Source organism: Mytilus californianus, unplaced genomic scaffold, assembly GCF_021869535.1.
Source record: "Mytilus californianus isolate M0D057914Y unplaced genomic scaffold, xbMytCali1.0.p SCAF_82, whole genome shotgun sequence".
In the NCBI taxonomy this organism is placed as follows: Eukaryota; Metazoa; Mollusca; class Bivalvia; order Mytilida; family Mytilidae; genus Mytilus; species Mytilus californianus.
The window spans coordinates 586,127-604,224 of record NW_026262737.1 but is presented as its reverse complement, the minus strand read 5'-3'; the positions used below and the strand labels follow the sequence as shown (position 1 = coordinate 604,224).

General features: G+C 32.1%; 1 protein-coding gene across 1 annotated transcript; it reads right to left on the bottom strand.

Annotated features, from left to right (window-relative positions):
• Positions 1–6,701: 6,701 nt before the first annotated feature.
• Positions 6,702–12,430, bottom strand: LOC127713869 (uncharacterized; the record flags this gene model as incomplete). Its single annotated transcript, XM_052219838.1, has 5 exons — positions 12,402–12,430; positions 10,688–10,874; positions 9,715–10,029; positions 8,226–8,292; positions 6,702–6,763 (listed from the first exon to the last, which is right to left on the bottom strand). Coding segments are annotated over exons 1-5 (655 nt in total), but the record flags the coding sequence as incomplete, so codon positions are not given.
• Positions 12,431–18,098: the final 5,668 nt, after the last annotated feature.

Here is an 18,098-nt window from a genome sequence, read left to right as displayed (position 1 = left end):
TACAAAGAAAATTTATCAGGTTTTATACATATTAATTCCTGATTGAAACAATCAACAAACTATATGTGAATCATTCTTGATAAAAAGAAATAAAATTTCTGACAACATGACTTCAAGTAACTAATATCACACGTACACGACAAAGATTTGACCAGCTTATAAAATAAAGATAAATAAAATGTTTCGCTGGGGGCAGCTTGATACGAGGTTGAACCCTAATAGTTGGGGCAAGTATGGACACTACATTTAAGCTTGATACAGCTCTGGATTTGGATTGTGATTAAATATTTGACATAGCATAGGTTTCTGACACAGAAAGAATGTGGTCGAAAAACTGAAAAATTTGAAATTGGACTTTTACCTATCAATGCCCAATTTCCAAAATCTAAATTCACGGTTAGATTCAGCATATCAAATAATTCCAAGAATTTATTTTCTTTAATTCATACAAAGTTTAATTTTGGACCCTTTTGACATCAATGTGGACAAATTTGATAAACGGGCCCAAAATCCAAAATCTAAATACATTGTTAGATTCAGCATATCAAAGAACCACATATATTCAATTTTTGTTGAAATCAAACAAAGTTTATTTTTGGATCCCGATTTAGACAAACTGAAAACTTGGCCCTAAATCAAAAATCTAAATACATGCTTAGATTCCGTTTAGCAAAGAACCCCTTGAATACATTTTTTTTTAAAAATCAAAATAATTTTAATTTTGAACATGTGGACCAATTGAAAACCGGTCCCAAATTCAAAATTTTAAATACACAGTTAGATTCAGCATGTCAAAGAACCCAAAAAATTCTTTTTTTTTTAAATCAAACAAAGTATAATTTTGGACCCTCTGGGCCTTAATGTGGACCAATTTGAAAGAAGGCCCCAAAATTAAAATCTAAATACATGCTTAGATTCGGAATATAAAAAATCACCAATTATTCAATATTTGATGAAATCGAACAAAGTTTAATTTTGGACCCTTATACCAATTCAAATACGGAGCCCAAAATCTTAAATCTAAATACACGGTTAGATACAGCATATCAAAGAACCAAATAAATTCAAGACTTTGAATTAATCCACATTGAAGTTGGTCAAGAAATAAGCAATTTATACAAAGTAATTAGAAAAATATTGAAAAAAAAATAATTAAAAAAATAATTCTAAAATATTATTCCTTATTTATACAAAGTCTTTAAAAAATCTATAAAACTTACCTTAATTATTTTTCAAAATATCTAAAAATGACCAGTTAATTGCAAATTATATCAATACAAAATTTCTCCTCTAACATTAGATATGATGTATCTATTTTCAACTATGACTCAACTTAAAATTTCTGTTGATTGCGCAATACATCTCTGAATTAAGATTCTGATTAAATATTTAATAATAGCATAATTTCTGACAAAGAATGAATGTGGTATAAGTTCTTAAATAATTTAAACTGGACATTTACCAGTTTTGGTCTAATATCCAAATTCTAAATACATGGTTGGAATCAGAATATCAAAGAACCACAAGAATTCAATTTTTGAAGAATTCCAACAAGGTTTTATTTTGGACCTTTTGGGCCTCAATGTGAACCAATTCGATAACAGGACCCAATATCCAAAATCTTAAAAAAACACTTAAATTCAGCATATCAAAGAACCCCATACATTATTTTTTTTGTTAAAATCAAACTAAGTTTAATTTTGACCCCAAATTTCAACAAATTTGAAAACTGTGCCAAAAACAAAAATCTAATTAACCGGTATATGCTTAGATTCAGCATATCACATAACCACAAGAATTCATTTTTTGTTAAAATCAAACTAAGTTTAATTTTGGATCATTTGGACCCTTCAGTTTGAAAAACGGGCCCTAAATCAATATTTAAAACACTCTGTTAGATTGCACACATTAAAGAACATCATCAATTTAATTTTTGAAAAAATCGAACAAAGTTTAATTTTGGACCCCAATTTGGACCAACTTTGAAAAACAAGCACAAAATCAAAAATCTAAAACACTGTTGGATTGACCATATCAAATAACACCAACAATTAAATTCTTGATGAAATCAAACAAAGTTCAATTTTGGACCTAAATTTGGACCAACTGAATACTGTGCCCAAAATCAAAAATCTAAATACACTCTTAGATTCAGCATATCAAAGAATCCCAACCATTAATTTTTCTTAAAAATCAAACAAATTTTAATTTTGGATCCTTTGGACCTTAATGTGGACCAATTTGAAGACAGGCCCCAAAATTAAAAATCTAAATTCATGATAAAGCATATCAAAAAACACCAATCATTCAATTTTTGAAGAAATGAAACAAAGTTTAATTTTGATCCCTTTGAATCTTAATATGGATCAATTCAACATAATGTATGGCACAATTGTATTTAAAAACTTCACTTACCTACACTTCCACTTCAACAGATGGACAAAAGTCTATTTTAATTTCCAAGGGAATTTTCAACCATAAAAAATATTCAAACATGTTAACAATCTTTACATAGAACACAATGCATACACAATTATCACAACAATTATTATATCGGAACCAGCAAATCTATTTTAAACTATGACTCAATTTAAAATGTCTATTAGTTGTGCAATAAATCTATCAATGTAGAGTTAATCATTAAACATGCTAAAAAACACCAATGATTTAATTTTTGAAGAAATTAAACAAAGTTTAATTTTGGACCAAAATTTGGACCAACTTTGAAAACCAAGCACAAAATCAAAAAATCTAAAATACTGTTGAATTGACCATATCAAATAACACAAATAATTAAATTTTTGATGATATCAAAAGATGTTCAATTTTGGACCATCTTGAACAATGTTGAATACTGTGCTGCCCAAAATCAAAAATCTAAATACATGCTTAGATTCATCATATCAAAAACCCCGACCATTCTTTTTTTTTTAAATCAGAAAAAAGTTGTATTTTGGACCCTTTGGACTTTAATGTGGACCAATTTGAAGACAGTCCTCAAAATTAAAAATTCCAAATACACAATTAGATTCTGCATATCAAGGAACACCAATAATTTTAATTTTAAAGAAATCAAACAAGACTTTTGAATTAAACCCCATTGAAATTGCTAAAGAAATACGCAATGTATACAAAGTATTAGTTTTGGCCCCTTTTAACTCATAACCCCTAAAATCAATCTCAAACTTTATTTTATGGTTATAATACCTTGTTGCACAATTAAATAGCAATACATAGACTAATGCTAAAGTTATTGTCCAAAAATCAGAAAATCCTAATTTTGTGGACCCTAATTATCAAACGGTTTGGACCATGACCCGTAAAATCAATCCCAACTTTCCTTTTGAAGTATGAAACCTTATAGTAAAATATCATAGAAATCCATACTCTAATACACTAATTTGTGTCCTGAAACATGAAAAATGTTTGTTTTTGACCCCCTTTTAACTAAACAGCTACAACAACAACCCCCAAAGTAAATCCCAACTTTCCTATTGTGGTATGGAACCTTGTGCCTAAATTTAATACAGATCTATACAGTTATACTCAAGTCATTTTCTGTGAACCAAACAAACAATTGTTTTTGTTAGGCCCTTTTTTGTCCCTAATTCCTAAACAGCTACTTTAATAACCCCCAAAATAAACCCCAACCTTCCTATTGTGGTATGGAACCTTGTGCTAAAATTGAATAGAGATCCATACACTTATACTCAAGTTATTGCCTGCAAACCAGAAAACTAGTTGTTTTTGGCCCCGTTTCGACTCCTTATTATTATCGGTATGGGCCATGACCTTCCAATAATCAAACAAACTTTCCTTTTGAAGTATGGAACCTTGTTGTAAAATTTTATAGAAATCTATACTCTTATACAACAATTATTGTCCTGAAACATGAAAAATGCTTGTTTTTGGCCCCTTTTTGGCCCCTAATTACTAAACACCTACCACAAAACCCCCCAAAAATAAACCACAACCTTCCTATTGTGATATAAAACTTTGTGCTTAAATTGAATAGAGATCCATACACTTAAACTCAAGTTATTGTCTGTGAACCTGACCAAAAATTGTTTTTGTTAGGTTTTGTTAGGCCTTTTTTGGCCCCAATTCCTAAACAGCATTGACAATAACCCCAAAAATTAATCCCAATTTTTCTGTTGAACAACCCCTAACATCCTATTGTGGCATGGAACCTTGTACTAAAATTTCTTATACATCCATACACTTATATTAAAGTTATTGTCCATGTTGTCTGTGAACCAATTTATTTTTCATGAACCAGTTACACTTATACCTTTTTTGGCCCCTAATTACAAAACCGCTAAGACAATAGCTCCCAAAAACAATCCCAACCATCCTTTAGTGGTATGGAACTTTGCTAAAATGTCATAGAGATCCATGAATTTGTACTCAAGCTATTGTCTGCGAACCAAAATGTCTTCAGACGCAGACGCAGACAACACCATAGCATAATATCAACGCAAATAAATTTGCGGTCGTATAAAAACAACAACAGTTGTGATAGAAATTGTTTGAGGCCGGTACTTCCCGGTTACAATCAATCATTTGGAAGAAAACTAAGTGAAGATTTACATGTGTTTAGAAACTAACCTTGTGTACAATCTAACACAATTACGCAGACATGATAAGAAACTATCTAGCCTATTTCCGATACAAACGTATCACTCAGACAATAACATTGTTCAGGCATTTTCAGGATTTCAATGGAAATACTCCTGCATCATGTGACGAATGAGCCTATATATCAATTAAAAATAATATGTATTGTACCATTAGGTAAAGTCGTATCGCTTGCGGTCAAAATGTGCTTGTCCATATGATTTCAAATGCCGCACTGTTGTCCCTTTGGTCAGAATTAAACTAGAAATGTTTATGGAGAACACCCAGTCAGTAATTTAGTTTCAATATTTATTTTAAGAAATATTTAAATATGAAAAACAATTGACAATAGAGCAATCAGATACAAACGTAAGATTGTCTCTTATGGTGTTGTCTTTGTATATGTAAGATAATGATAATCTCTTTCTTCATGATTAAGCACGAGCGTTAGCGAGTACTTATCATGAAGTAAGGGATTATCATTCTCTTACAAACTTAGAATATTGTAAAGTGCGTAAGGCTCAAATGATCTCTTGATTGGTTGTATTCAAGAATTAGTTTCATTGTCAGTGCAATGTTTATAATTGATGCATGATTTCCTTTCTTGGCATGTCATTTATGGATTAGTTTTAGTGATGTGAGGACTTTCTTATCATTTAGGAAACATTTTTAAAAAAAGTGCGTTATAGATAGTACTTTGACACAACAGTGTAAAGCAAAGGTAGGAATTGTATAAGTTTCCTGATTGCAAGTATAAACGTAAATAGTTATCAAAGGTACCAGGATTATAATCTAATACGCCAGACGCGCATTTCGTCTACATAAGACTCATCAGTGACGCTCAGATCAAAATAGTTACAAAGCCAAACAAGTACAAAGTTGAAGAGCATTGAGGACCCAAAATTCCAAAAAATTGTGCCAAATACGGCTTAGGTAATCTATTCCTGGGATAGGAAAATCCTTAGTTTTTCGAAATATTCAAAGTTTTGTAACAGGAAATTTATAAAAATTACCATATAATTGATATTCATGTCAACACCAAAGTGCTGACTACTGGGCTGGTGATACCCTCGGGGACGAAACGTCCACCAGCAGTGGCATTGACCCAGTGGTGTAAATATAATTTAATACGCCAGACGCATATAGAGAAGTTACAGTGAAGGACAACTCAGAAAATGCTTTGGATGCATCAAATTTATAAAAAAATCAAAAGATACCAGGCTTCTAAATTGATACGCCAGACGTGTGATTGGTGTATAGAAGACTCATCGATCAACAACGCTTGAATCAAAACAGTTGGAAGGCCGAATCAAGTACGAACATTCCGAAAAATTATGCCAAATAGGGCTTATGCAATATATGCCTTTGGGAGAGAAAAACCTCAGTGTTTGGAATAATTCAACATTTTATATTCAGTAAATTAACAACAACACGAACAAGGGAAGAGTTGTAAAATTGGCAGCAAACTCGATGAATTGGCGCCTGAATTGTAAAAAGCAATACCGTCAATATCGAACTTGACCTATATTTTGTCATCAGTACCAACATTTATAATTTGAAAACCATAGGAGGAAAGGTCCATAAGTAATTGTACAACATAAAATGACATTTTCTAAAAGTTCGAGGACCATAACTCCTGAACGGTAAAGGTACAAATCGTCCCTCCATGCTGTCATCAGTATCAACATAATAAAATCAGAAAAGCATCTGTTGAACGATTCATACGTTATTTCTATCCTACCACAGATTATGACAGTTCTACCCAAGAATTGATTTAAGCGGTTCTTTCGTAGACGTGATTATGACATATCTACCTTTTTGTTCAGTACTACCTTTTAACTGATTCGCTAAATGTACCCTAGAAATTGTTCTGACAGTTCAATCCTAGAACTGATTCCAGATTTAATTAACAGATGTAAGAACTAATCCCACTTTAAGCATGTTACTAAGTGTAAATCGATTAATTTAAATAAAACCACCTCGCATAACCTATAATGTTTATGTCCTCATGGACAAATAGAAGTCATAACTATATTCTAAACGTATTATAGTTCAAACACAAATTTCCCATAAAATAAGCATACCTTCTGCATGAGGTCTTAACGATGGTTTGACAATCGATGGAATCTGTGAACTTCCAGGCAACCTGATATAAATATAACTAAACTAAAGCAGAGGTAAACTTATCTCATAAAAAAAATAAAAACAATACGCGTTATAAATTACATGCGTCCGAAATGCTTATCTAGCATAACATTTCCTAAATATTTCCTGTATAACTGTATCGATAAACAAAGAAAATATCTGAATAACCACATTAATTGAAGACAGCTATAGAAACAGTACAATATTCTCCCGACAGTATGTATATTTTGCTCGTAAAATCTTAATATATGTTCCACGATTTAAACAAACTATGACACTTTCAATTAAAATTTTAAGTCCGTCAAATACAAAGAAAACATATAGCCTTTTGGAAATTTTTGGCTGCAACTTAGTTCTTGACTGCATAAATGGAGTTGACCTTTGAATATTAAACGATCCCTTTTTGCATTTTCTTATATTCCAAATATTTTTACTACTTTGTTTTGTTCTATATTTCCATACATCAAATTGACTTTACTTATTTTTTACAAGGTTTAAGTTCAAAGATTAAACTCATCTCATTAAACTCTAATGAGTTTAAAGGCTGCAGTTGCTGAGTTATAATTATATTGTATGAGGATTATGCAACCAATTTTAAATTGATCACTGGAATTCTCATGCAAACTTTAATATTTTTTAATTATTTTAAGTTGTAGTCCTCAATAAACAAAATAGTGGATACGCTAAAATGTCTTGCATGCTTTACTGATTATAATCAAAATTTGGTTGAATCTTTCAGGAATATTATGATAAGAGGCTGGGTAAACGAAAAAATGAAACTTGGCAAATATGTTTGGTAATAGAAATCATGAAATTTAAACTCCATGAAAACCAACTTTATATAATTTTCATGGAAGTACCAAATTAGGGAATGCAACAAAATACTTTAAAACTTGGTGCGCCCGAAGCGCTTTTCTAAACTGACCTCCATTGCGACCAAAAGAGACCTAAAGGAATAGATAAAGCTATCTTAGGACAATTTGGCCCAGGGTAAATGGTGCATTAGTTTCTTAGTGATTGGTCAATATATCAACGGAGAATTCAAAGAGTGGTTATATTTTTAAATCGTGTCAGTACCGAAGCACTATTAATTATAGTGATCTGACCTAATCACGAAAACTTAGCGTTAATTACTGAACTATGAAATATGGTTATGTCGAGTGACCCTCTACAATGCACAATTCGATATACTAGATATTGTTGTCTCACTGTACTTTGAAATTGAGGTCGAGGACGAATCAAATATGCCAGACTCAAAATATCAGAACATTATGCAACTGTTGTTGATATTGACTATTTTGCTCTTCTATCTCTATTTAAAAATCTGAAGCATTATACAAATAGTTAACGCTGTTGACGCCACAAGACAAGCATTTGTTTGTCTCACATACTGCATTATTCAGCGGAGGCAAGCACAAATTAGCATAAAGCATTTGCTGCTAATGCAACACAAAAACACTTACATTACAGTCTCAATTGGTTTGCAGTCAAAGCTAGTTTTCCATTCATTCTCATTAAGACATTCATAATCTGCAAAATAGACTTCCATTTAGTACATAAAAAGAGTATTCTTGATATCTAAATTATAATTGTCCTCAAAAAAATATTTGTTGGAATATCTTAAATCGATTTGAATGAAATATTGAGTTTATCTAACATTTCAGATGCGTGATAGATAAATGGATAATTCAAACATAATGTACATTGAATTTAACTGTATTTCGATCAGACTTTCCACAAATTACTTAAAACATTTATTTAATTCTTCATATATATATATAAAGATTTGAATTGGAAGTTTGGTTCTACCTGTAGAAAACTTATTTCAAACGGGATAGCACATGCTAAATTTTACGGAGATGCTTTTTACCGAACCCGGAAATTTATATACGATCCGGGTAAATTCGTCGATCCTTAAATACACTTATTCTAAAAGGTTACAAATTCAACACTGTAATTGGATCTTTGAATATTGTTTTTGTTGGTATTAATATTGATTTTGTTATCAGTAAATTAAAATCAAACTAAATATTATTGTTATATACATATGCACATTCATGGCTCTACAATCTTTCGATATCTGTATCTTGGCATTGCACATGCTTTTCTCTGACTGTTAATGACGTCTTTACACTTAATCCATTGAATGCTGGATGTGTACTGATTGATATTTTAGTCTTAGATGCAAGATTGTTTTTATTAGTTGTTTTTTTGGCTTTGAGCTAGCTGTCAGTAACTGCAGGTACTCTAAGATCTGTACTTTGTGTCTTTTTGTTGTGGAAATGTACAAGAACCCTGCCACGTCCACTCTGTGTTTTGTTAGATGTATTTCTGCTTTGTATCTACCTGGTGAGATAAGCCCTTTTCAACTGATTTTTCAGGTTTGTTCTCATGATGTACTGTTACACCACTGTTCCAGTTAGACGTAGGGTTGGCGCCTTCAAACTACTTTTAACCCTGCTACATTATATATGTGCCTGTCCCAAGTCAGGAGCCTGTAATTAGGTGGTTGTCGTTTTTTGCTGTCTCTCATATTTTTTTTTTTCGTTTATTGTTTTGTATAGTTTGTTCTTATCTTATCATAGTTGTTTCTCGTTCATTATTTTGTACATATATCAGGCCGTTAGTTTTCTCGTTTGAGTTGTTTTATATTTGTCATTTCGGGGCCACTAATAGATGACTATAAGTATGCGTTTTACTCATTGTTGAAGGCCTTACGGTGACATTGTTATTAAATAAATTTTGTTTTCAAAGAGGCTAGAATTGGCTGCGTACGTTTATATCGTTAAATGGTAAGTACAATACAAAAATAAGGAGATGTTGTATGGTTGCCAATGAGACAACAATCCACAATAGAACATATTACACAGAAATTAACAACTATATATTAATAAGCTTATAGCTGAACATTCTACCTATTCAATTTGCTATTACACAAACTGTCTCACATACCTGGTGATAAAATGTAATTATATGGACATATCTTAGAATAACAGGAACAATCTTCATCAGATGGTACACAGTAGCATCTATGTTTTGGTCGGATTATAAAATTGAAACCCCTCGTATAATCACAGCGGCATACACTATCCGTTATCTGTGTCCCATTTCCGTAAATGACTTGACCTTCTTCATTGCAGTAAGATTTTTTATAAGCACAGCGACTGTTCCCAGAAGACAGGAATTTAAAAGGTTGATAGAAATCATTTTCACAAGGAGCTCCCTGTAGTGTCCCGTTAATTGACCCAGCAACTATAAGTTTTTGTCCTATAATAAAATATGTATTTTACAAATAAGCTTATTGATATTTTCATACATCAATTATAGCCCATACATGGCAATTATTTCGAACAAATAATTGCAAAACATCTCTAGTGATTGAAACAACACACTGTCAAGAGACTCTCCATCTGTATATATTGAACACAACCAATTACTAGAGAGATACAACGGTTTGTTGTATTTTAGTATATTTCACATTCTCTCATTTAAATAATCATTTGGCCAGCTGCGTTCGACTTAAATGTTAGGATTGACTATCCCTTAAACACGTTGATTTCAACTAACCACATTGGACTTCCATGCAGGAGTAGTTAATTGCTTGCGCACAATACAAAAACATACTGGTGTATTACAATGTCATAACAGCAATACTTCCACCTCTGTAATATAAACAATCGACGGGTATGTTCCAAATGTCGTAACCCCAATCCCGGTTTCTCCCCTTTTCTGGTTTTCTTTATGTAGGATTGGAACCATGATCTAATTAAAACAGAATATTTCTTCTGGAATACATACATGAGTTTTATAGTGCACTACTTAAGTAGTTAAAACTTCTTAATATTCGATTCTTAATAAAAACTAAACAAATGGTTCAGATACGTTTACACATACAATGTATATAGTATATGAGAAAGCGTATTACCTGGTGCTTCAAAATCTGAATTTCCTCTGCAAAATTCAGTAAAGTTTTGATCATTCCGAAACCGATCAAACAAGCAAAAATAACTATCTGCAAGCCCACAGTGCGCTTCTGTTCTATGTTTCCAGTGGGATTGAACAGGACACTGAAAGGTAAAGACGGCCTCAGATATCTTCCATAATGACATTATCTGAAACAAATTCAATAGAGTAAAAGTAAGCGGAAACTTAGATAAGGTTGATTGGGGTGTCTTTTTCTGAGCTTCCTTCTGGGCATGTTACAAACATACGTTTTTGGTTCAAAAATAGTTAACTAAGTATCATTCAATTTACAACAGAAAAATCTAAAACTTGAAATTTAAAGATCAAACTATAAAAAGAGTTTTGCAAAGAATTCCGCTCAAACCGGTACTACGGGCCGTCTTAAACTTGCAGTGAGTTGAGAGTTTTTTGGCTCCGTGTTGAAGGCCTCACTGTGACATTGCAACGACGAATAGCAATAAAAGCGCGGTTTTTTTTTTTTTTTTTTTTTTTTGCTGTGCATGTACTGATTTCGTGTCATAGATGGATACCCAATATCCTTTGTTTTTCTATCAATTAAAGATTGAGTGAACAAATCTTGCATAAATAAGGTCCATGTAAACTCAGTAATCATTCAATTAAATAAACGTATTCTTAAAGATTATTCAATAGAACACCGGCAGTAGTAAAATATTTAAATATTGTTTTTATTGTTACTAACATTCATTTTGTTTTTGATGAATTAAGAAATAATTAAATATATATTTATCTATGATAAGTATATTTGCTATATATGACCAGTTATGAGTACTCATGATCCTACATCCTGTCGATACTGTTTACTTATTTTTTGTCATTGCATAAGGTCATTCGTTTCTAAGACTGTATATGACTCGCCGCATACTAAATCCGTTGGATGTGTATTGACTGATACTTTAGTCAGGGAAAATATGATTTATTTTTTAGTTGTAATTGGCTTTGAACTAGCTTTCAGTAACTGCGAGTACTCTTATATGGCGGTTTTGTGTCTATTATTTTTATGTTAGTTCGTTTATTTGTGCTTCGTATCGATCTACTGACATGACTGAGTTCAGCTATTTGCAACTGATTTGTACAGTGTGTTCTTATGTTGTGCTGTAACATTACTGTCCCAGATTAGGGAAAGAGTTGATCATTCACATATTCTGTATATGCCTGTCCAAGTCAGGAGCCTGTTATTCAGTGGTTGTCGTTGGTTAATGTATGTCAAATATGTTTTTCGTATATTGAATTGAATAAATTAGGCCGTTAGTTTTCTCGTTTGAATTGTTTAAACATTTGTTATGTCGGGGCCTTTTATAGCTGACTATACAATATAGGTTTTGCTCGTTGTTGAAGGCCGTACGATGACCTATAATTGCTTTTATTTCTTCGTACTTTGAACTTTTTTGCAAAGTTGTCTCATCATTGACAATCATACCACATCTCCCTGTTATCATATAGAGTCCAATGGTTTGTTTAGCGATCGCCTGTTTATCTCCGTGAAACGATCTCCCGGTCTATCACGTTGCAGATAAACTATGTGTTATAACAATTGGCACAACATGTAAGATTTTTATGCATCGCCAGTGTTGATATATTTGAATAACTCATTAAAATGTATCACATAGTTGTCAATTTATACTGAAGTCATTCTAAATACTATATCAACTACATACCAGGCAAAGACTGTAGAAATACATTCTGAATGCTGCAAATAAAAGAAATATCATGTCAGGTAAGGGAGCTATATGAACACTTTGATACAATATTATATCTTCACTTTAAGCTTAAGCATTACTAGTGTACTTCTGAAGACAAACTGAAACAAATAAGACAAATTTCTATTAACAATTGTTTGCATCTTTCCAACAAATAATAATGAAGTGATACTGTACAGTTTACCAAAAGATAATTAATAAATTGCACTGAATATAAAAATAAGATGATTTGGCGTGATTGCCAATGCAACAAATCATCACCAGCGACCAAATGACCTAGTAGTTAACAACTATAGGTCACCGTATGGCCTTCAACAATGAGCACAACCCATACCGGATAGCAAAACAGTTAAGTTGCAGGATGAAACAAATATTCGTACAGTGTAGGAAAGTGTAACATTTATTTTAACGAGCTTTAGAAACATAGAGAAAAGCGAGGCTCGCAACCGTTGGGTTTGTATTTGAATGAAATCACACCCCGATGAGAACCAAAAACTGAACTGTGACGTTAACAGTAACTTAAACATAACCGTTCGCTCGCAACAGAAGCAGGATATCAGGAGGCTATAAAAGTAAATGATTGTATACTATACGTTCATGCCTTTTGTTATCTGTACATGTGTATTTGTTGATGTTTTTCTGACATCGATCTAATTTTGCATTATTCTGCAGCTAAATATGGCTTAAATTATAGTTACAAAAATGGTAGCACGATATTTAAACTTATTTTCACACCAGCTTCATATTTCTATATGCTTCTACATGTAATAATCGAATAGACAAAGGCAACATATTTATTTATAAATTTGATATGCATGAGTATTGGTATGATGTAAAAGGATAATTGTTTTTAAAATGTGTTTATGAATAAAAAAAATATGCTGATAAATGTCAATATTACATCAAACAAACATCTAGAGGTAAACAGCAGTCGTCAAAAGCATTTACGTTTCTATACATATCACTAGCTCTAAATTGTCCTAGGTCAATAAAAGTTGACATCAAGTTAAAAAGAAACAGTAAAAGATCTGGACTGCACACATTAATGCAGTTTTGATCACAGCTATACTCATTACTTTATTCAACACGGCGGGTTTGACTAGAGAGGAAAGGAATTTCTGACTCCTGTCGAGCACTTGTTTTAACCCCCGGCTTTAGAAAGGTTCGTTTTGTTCAGTCTATAGTTTTCTGTGTGTTTGTTATTGTAGTTTATCTTTTTGACGTTTGGCCTTTTTCTTGTCTGTTTTTATAGGACTTGTGGTTTGTACTGTCCATTTGATATCTTCTTTTCATTTTGAAGCTATTTTCGTTATTTTCAATGGATTTTCTCAATAAAGCTCGAAAGTTATTTGTTGCATTGTGTAAGTTATCTTTTTATTTATGTTTTGTTGCAAATAAACTTTATATAAGAAACATTAATTATAATTAAACGCACGCTAAAAACAAAGCAAGCAAAACAGAAGTACGAGACTCTTGTCGTAAGTTCTATTGACCGTTTTGCTTCAACAATACTACAAAGTTATTTTTTTTTAATAAATGTACTCTTAGTCTTAGAAAGTTGGCTTTACTCTTTAAAATAAAATGCTCCGCAGGGCGCAGCTTGATACGACCGCAGAGGTCGAACCCTGAACAGTTGGGGCATGTATGGACACAACATTCAAGCTTGATACAGCTCTGAATTTGGATTGTGATTAAATATTTGACCAAGCATAGGTTTCTGACACAGAATGAATGTGGTCTAAGAACTTAACAATTTTAAATTGGACATTCACTTATTATGGTCCAATATCCAAAATCTAAATACATGGTTAGATTCAGCATATCAAAGAACCCCAATAATTCAATTTTTGATGAAATCAAACAAAGTTAAATTTTGGACCCTTTGGACCTCAATGTGGACCAATTTAAAAACGGGGCCCAAAATCCAAAAACTTAATACACGGTTAGATTCAGCATATTAAAGAACCCCAGGAATTCAAGAATAAAACCCCATTGAAATTGATCAAGAAATAAGCAATTTATACGAAGTATCTTCTTTTGCACAATACTGTGCAATTGAATATTTCTTGCTATTGCGCAATACTGTACAATTGACAATTTCTTGCTATTGCGCAATATTGTGCTATTGGATATTTCTTGCTATTGCGCAATACTGTGCAATTGAAGATTTCTTGCTATTGCGCAATACTGTGCAATTGAAGATTTCTTGCTATTGTGCAATACTGTGCAATTGAAAATTTCTTGCTATTGCACACTACTTATTATATAATAATTTACACATCCTGTTTTGTGTGTATCTCCTTCCATATTGTATTATTTTCTTTTAAATATAAATCAGAAATAACCAACTTAAAATGGAAAATTTTAAAAGAAAAAAAAAAGGAAAAAAAGAAAAAAAAAAGAAAAAAAAAATCCCCCCCCTCAAATTTTTTGAACCCCCTTATGATTCATCACCCCCAAACTCAATCCCAGCCTTCCCTTTGTGGTATGGTACCTTGCAGTACAATTTCAGAGAGATCCATACACTAGAACACAAGTTATTGTCTGGAAACTAGAAAGATGCTTATTTTTGGCCCCTTTTTGGCCCCCAATTCCTAAACGTTTCGGGCAACTACCCCCAAACTCAATTCCAGCTTTCCCTTTGTGATATGGAACCTTGTAGTACAATTTCAGAAATATCCAAACACTTACACACAAGTTATTGTCATGAAACTAGAAAAATGCTTGTTTTTTGCCCCTTTTTTGGCCCCTAATTCCTAAAATTTTGAGGCAATTACCCCCAAAATCAATTACAGCCTTCCCTTTGTGATATGGAACCTTGTGGTACAATGTCAGAGAGATCCATACACTTACACACAAGTTATTGTCTGGAAGTTACAGAAATGCTTATTTTTGGCCCCTTTTTGGCCCCTAATTCCTCAACTGTTGGTACCATAACCCCCAAAATCAATCCCAACCTTCCTTTCGTGGTATTGAACCTTATGGTAAAATTTCATGGAGATCCATTCACTTATACTAAAGATAGAGTGCGAAAACCACTGTGTCTTCGGACGACGCAGGACGACGCCGGACGACGACGACAACGACGACGACGACGACGACGACGCCAACGTCATACCAATATACGACCAAAAAATTTTTAATTTTTGCGGTCGTATAAAAAGGGTTTAAATTGAACAACATTAATTTATAAATTTATATTAAGGGAATTTTTAAATGAATATGTGTTAATGTCCGTCACGAAATTACAGTAATAAAATGTAAAAAAAGTCAGTTCTCAAGGTCTCAAATGTCTTATTTCATGATCATACTTTCTTTGTACTGTAGATTCATTTATTTTCGTGGGTATCAATTTTCGTGGATTGAGGAAAACTTACACTTTTTGAAAAAAAACAAACCCCAGGCGATGTAAAAAAATTTGATTTTATATGAAATATAAGACAATTATGCATAGTTTGGATTCAAAACTTGAATATCATTAAGCATATGCTCTAAAAAGCCTGTGTTGCTAACGCGGGTATATTTTCATCTTCAACAATAGCTACTCTTCAACTTTCTAGTCTAGCAAATAACTCATGACTAAACTATTTTGTATTGTTGATCTTGTCTTGCTGATCTTTTTTGCTGTTTATAATTTTTCTTTATTCACCAAAGTTTTTTCCCAAATTGCAAAAATAGTAAAATCATTATTAAAAGGCAATAACTCATATTAAGAGTTCAACTTGGCTTTCAATTTTTGCGATCTTGATATATTGTAGATCTTGTCCTGCTCAACATTTTTGCTTGCTAAATTTTCTATTTTTCTATTACAGGTTTCAAGATAAGAGGCAGAAACGCAAACTATTGGTAAAAATTGTCATTTAAGCGCAACAACTATAAAAAGTGGACAAACGATTTCAGTAGAATTGACGTGTATGCAGATCTTGTCTTGTGAATCATGTTTGCTATTCAAAGTTTCTAGCTATCATAGATTTCCAAATAATCGCAAAAAACATTAACATCTGATAAATATCGTCATTAAGGGATAATAACTCATAGAAAGAGTCAACTCACGATTTCGGCCATGTGTTTTATTTGTAGATATTGTCTTATTGGTATTTAAACTATTTAAAGTTTCGCTCTGTCTATTATAATAGTTTTCAAGAGTATAGGTAAAATGAAACTAGAGAGCCTGTGTCACTCACCTTGGTCTAAGTGCATATTCAATAAAGGAAACTCTCCAACATTGTAGACGAGAATAGAATTCATGACAAAAATCTCTGTTTTGTTGATCTTGGATTGCTGATCATTAAGTCAGTTTAGTTTCTCTCTGTCTTATTTATTTCTTGTCAAAAGACAAAAAGAGGGTAAACAAAATCCTCATTTAAGGGAAACCACTCATATGAAGAGTGACAGTCTACTAACTATATCGGCAAAATTTGACTTGTTAGTAGATCTTGACTTGCTGATCATTTTTTTTTTTATTTAAAGTGTGACAGTCTATTTATTTATTACAATTTTTTTCATATATGGCAAAACGAAAAAAGTCATTAATGGGCAATTATTCGAATAAGGAGTCGACGGACGAATTCCCCCATACAGTCTTAATTGTAGATCTTGTCTTGTTGATCATTTTTGCATTTTTAGTTTCTATATATCTATTATAATTTATAAGATAAAAGATATAAGGCAAAAACGCAAAAAAATGGTAAAAATCGTCATAAAAGAGCAATAACTCTAATAAGGAGTCGACTGACGATTTCGACCATTGGACTTATTTGTAGAACTTGTCTTGCTGATCATGTTTGCTATTTAAAGTTTCTCTTTATCTATTATAGTTTTCAATATAGTATGCAAAAATAAAAAAAAGTAAAATATGTCATTTAAGGGCAATAACTCCTACTAGAAGTCGTCTGACAGTTTTGACGTATTAAAGCAATTGGTAGAGCTCAACATTCTGAACATTTTGGCTCCCATCAAATTTTATCTATTTATAACGGTTTTAAAAATAATAGACAAAACTTGCATTTTACCCCAATGTTCTATTTTTAGCCATATACGCCATCTTTGTTGGGAGGCGGGGTCATCGGACACATTTGTTAAAGTAGATACCCCAGTGATGATTGTGGCCAAGCTTGGTTAAGTTTGGCCCAATAGTGCCAAAGAAGATTTTTGTAAAAGTTAACAGACAATGGGAAATCGTCATTAAAGGGCAATAACTCCAATAAGGAGTCGTCGGACGGTTTCCTTTATATGTCTTAATTGTAGATATTGTCTAGCTGATAATTTTTGCTTATTTAAGTTTCTATCTATCTATGATAATTTTTAAGATATAACGCAAAAAAATGGTAAAAATCGTCATCAAAGGGCAATAATTTTAATAAGGAATCGAATGATGATTTCAAGCATGAGACTTTATTGTAGAACTTGTCTTGCTGATCATTTTCGCACTTAAAAGTTTCTCTTTATCTATTATAGTTTTCAAGATATTAGGAAAAAATGAAAAAATGGTAAAATTTGTCATTTAAGGGCAATAACTCCTATACGAAGTCGTCTGACAGTATTGACGTATATATACAATTGGTAGAAATCAACATTTTGAACATTTTTGCTCCTGTCAGATTTTCTCTATTTATAACGGTTTTTTTAAATAATAGACAAACCTTGCATTTTATC